This window comes from Buceros rhinoceros, unplaced genomic scaffold, assembly GCF_000710305.1.
Source record: "Buceros rhinoceros silvestris isolate BGI_N320 unplaced genomic scaffold, ASM71030v1 scaffold24303, whole genome shotgun sequence".
NCBI lineage: Eukaryota > Metazoa > Chordata > Aves > Bucerotiformes > Bucerotidae > Buceros > Buceros rhinoceros.
Window position 1 is genome coordinate 3,001 of NW_010403370.1, and position 2,259 is coordinate 5,259.

The window sequence follows — 2,259 nt, forward strand, 5'->3', positions numbered from 1 at the left end:
GAAGCGCTGGTCCCAGGGAGGGAGCCGAAGCCGCAGCAGTGCCAATCCCCAGGCGCCAAACCACCTGCTGCCCTGGGTCAGGAGAGGAGGAAACTCAGTGCTCAGCTGAAAATTAGCACTTTTTTGAGACCCATGCTTTCAGAAATGGAAATCCCTCTCATTTCACAGGCTCTTTTGCTCTGCTAGGAACCTCCTAATGAAAACCCCGATTTCATGACATAGAAAGAATCCAAGAACAGGAGCCTGCAAGGAAACCAGTAAATAAATTCCTTGTGAAAGCCTCCTGTGTGACGGAAAGTCCCCCAGCTAATCCCAGGCTAACCCTGCTGCACTCCATTCACCTCTGCCCATAAAAGACACCACGTACACTGGCTGTTTCCATCTGGTTTTTGAAGGGACAAGGAGACCCACTCTGCTTTTCCACCCCCAGAGCAAAGCCCTGCCTGCAGAGATGGGTGTTCCACCAGGATTAACTGGGGAAAAATGAAACCTGCTGGGCTGTGGCCCGTCGTCCCCGAGAGCGGGTGGCAGAAACACCTAGAAGTACTCCAGAAAGGAACACGTGAAGCTGCACAGGAGCACGGGTGGGCACAGCCCTGTCTGTCACTAATCTTTACAGTGTTACTCAGGGCTGCCCCCATCTTGCAAAGTGTTTAGGATGCTTTAAGATATATTGTCATCTTTAATGAAGAACGGGGCAATTAGCCCATGCCAGCCGTACACACTTGACCGCAGACGAGACAAGTCATTTTGCACAACACCGTATCACGAACACTCACCTGTCACAAGTTCATGCTCCTGCTAGTGACCCTGAATGAAGAAACAGAACATAGTTGGGTTGCAAACAAAGGGGGGAAAGTCTCGAAATCCCTTTCCCTCCCTGCCCCAGCGGGCTCTGCCTCCTGCTCCGCAGCCCCACAAGCCCCAAAACCCCAGACCCCCAGCGCCACGTGCCTGCGGCCGGGCAGGGCAGGCAGCGCCTCACCCCACAAGAGCTGCTGGCACCTACCGAGCCGGAGCTGCCGTGGCTGAGCTTGTCGAAGCGAAACTTCAGGTTTGACCTTGGAGAGTTTCTGTTCTTTATATCTGCTGGAGGGAGGGGAAAAGCAAAGAAGAAAAATAATAACCTGTGAATAAAAATATTTGCTGAAGCTGCAGTGCTGGCTGCTGCTCGACCAGCCTGACAGCCAGGCACTTCACAGACTGTCGTGAGTCTACCAATATTTAGTCTAACTTGGCTGAATGTTTGGCAAAATCTGTACATTAATGTTTTTGATGGAACAAATTGAGGCTTAATTACATTTCACAGTCTTTCTACTGGAAATGCCACTGAAAGGGCTACAAGAAATGACTGATCCGTATAATGTATGGGTGGATTTCCATGCTCTTGGCAGGAAAAATACAAAATAAACACTTCAAACATTTAAAGGGGCTGGTTTAACAGTTCAGAAAATCACTAATGAAACAAGGAGGAGGACCTGCGGGGTGCCGCGATACAAAAAGCCAGACTGTGCTCAGCAGCCCGGCTCTCCGTCTCGCTGCTCCCAATTACGGAGCTGTTCAGGGTGGATTTGTGCCTCCCCAGCTGCTTCGCAAATGGCTCCTAAGTTCATAATGTGCATTTTCACTGGGATCGTGGTGCTTCCCGGTGGAAATTAGAGCTGCAGTGATCTGCGGCCAAGGGGCGAGTGCTGCAGACCTCTCCCTGCCCCACCGTGCCTGTGTCGGTGCCGGCACTGCCAGAGGCACCAGCAAAGGGCCATTTCTGCCAGTTTTACCCTGCTGAATTGCCCCTTGTTTTGCAAATCATCCGCCTGAAACGGATGGAGCTGGTGAGTGAGTTGGCAGCCGGGTAATGGAGCCGAGAGCAAGGGAAGCTGCTGGTTTATTAAACAATTTGTGAGTCACGGCCAGGTCCTTGGAGACAGCGGGTTTCCACGACTACTGCACATGCCTGTCAGGGCAGAAGGCAGGAACAAAGCCACAGCCAAAGCCATCTCTGCGCTCTCATTTAGAAGAGAAACAAATGCCCCATGGAAATACAGAAATAAAGCACCTGGGGATGCCTCTCCAGAACACCCCCCTCAGGATCGGGGTTTTGGGAGGAGTGGGGGCTTGCCCCGCATCCCGTGGGATGCCCTTCCTGCCAGGACAAGCATAACCACTGCTTCAACCCATCACCTTTGGCAGCCTGGGCAAGGCTGGGGCAGAGACTTCTCCAACCCAGAGCCGCAGACCCCATACCGATCCCCCACTGCA

At 52.5% G+C, this 2,259-nt stretch overlaps 1 protein-coding gene across 1 annotated transcript in view; it reads right to left on the reverse strand.

Moving 5' to 3' along the window:
- Positions 1-1,009: 1,009 nt before the first annotated feature.
- The window catches only part of RAP1GAP2 (RAP1 GTPase activating protein 2), a gene marked incomplete at both ends in the record, with an annotated part of 16,260 nt that continues 15,010 nt past the window's right edge, over positions 1,010-2,259 (reverse strand). Inside the window, one exon of the mRNA XM_010133004.1 lies at positions 1,010-1,096. Coding sequence (XP_010131306.1) covers positions 1,010-1,096 — 87 coding nt within the window. The remainder of the gene's footprint in view (positions 1,097-2,259) is intronic.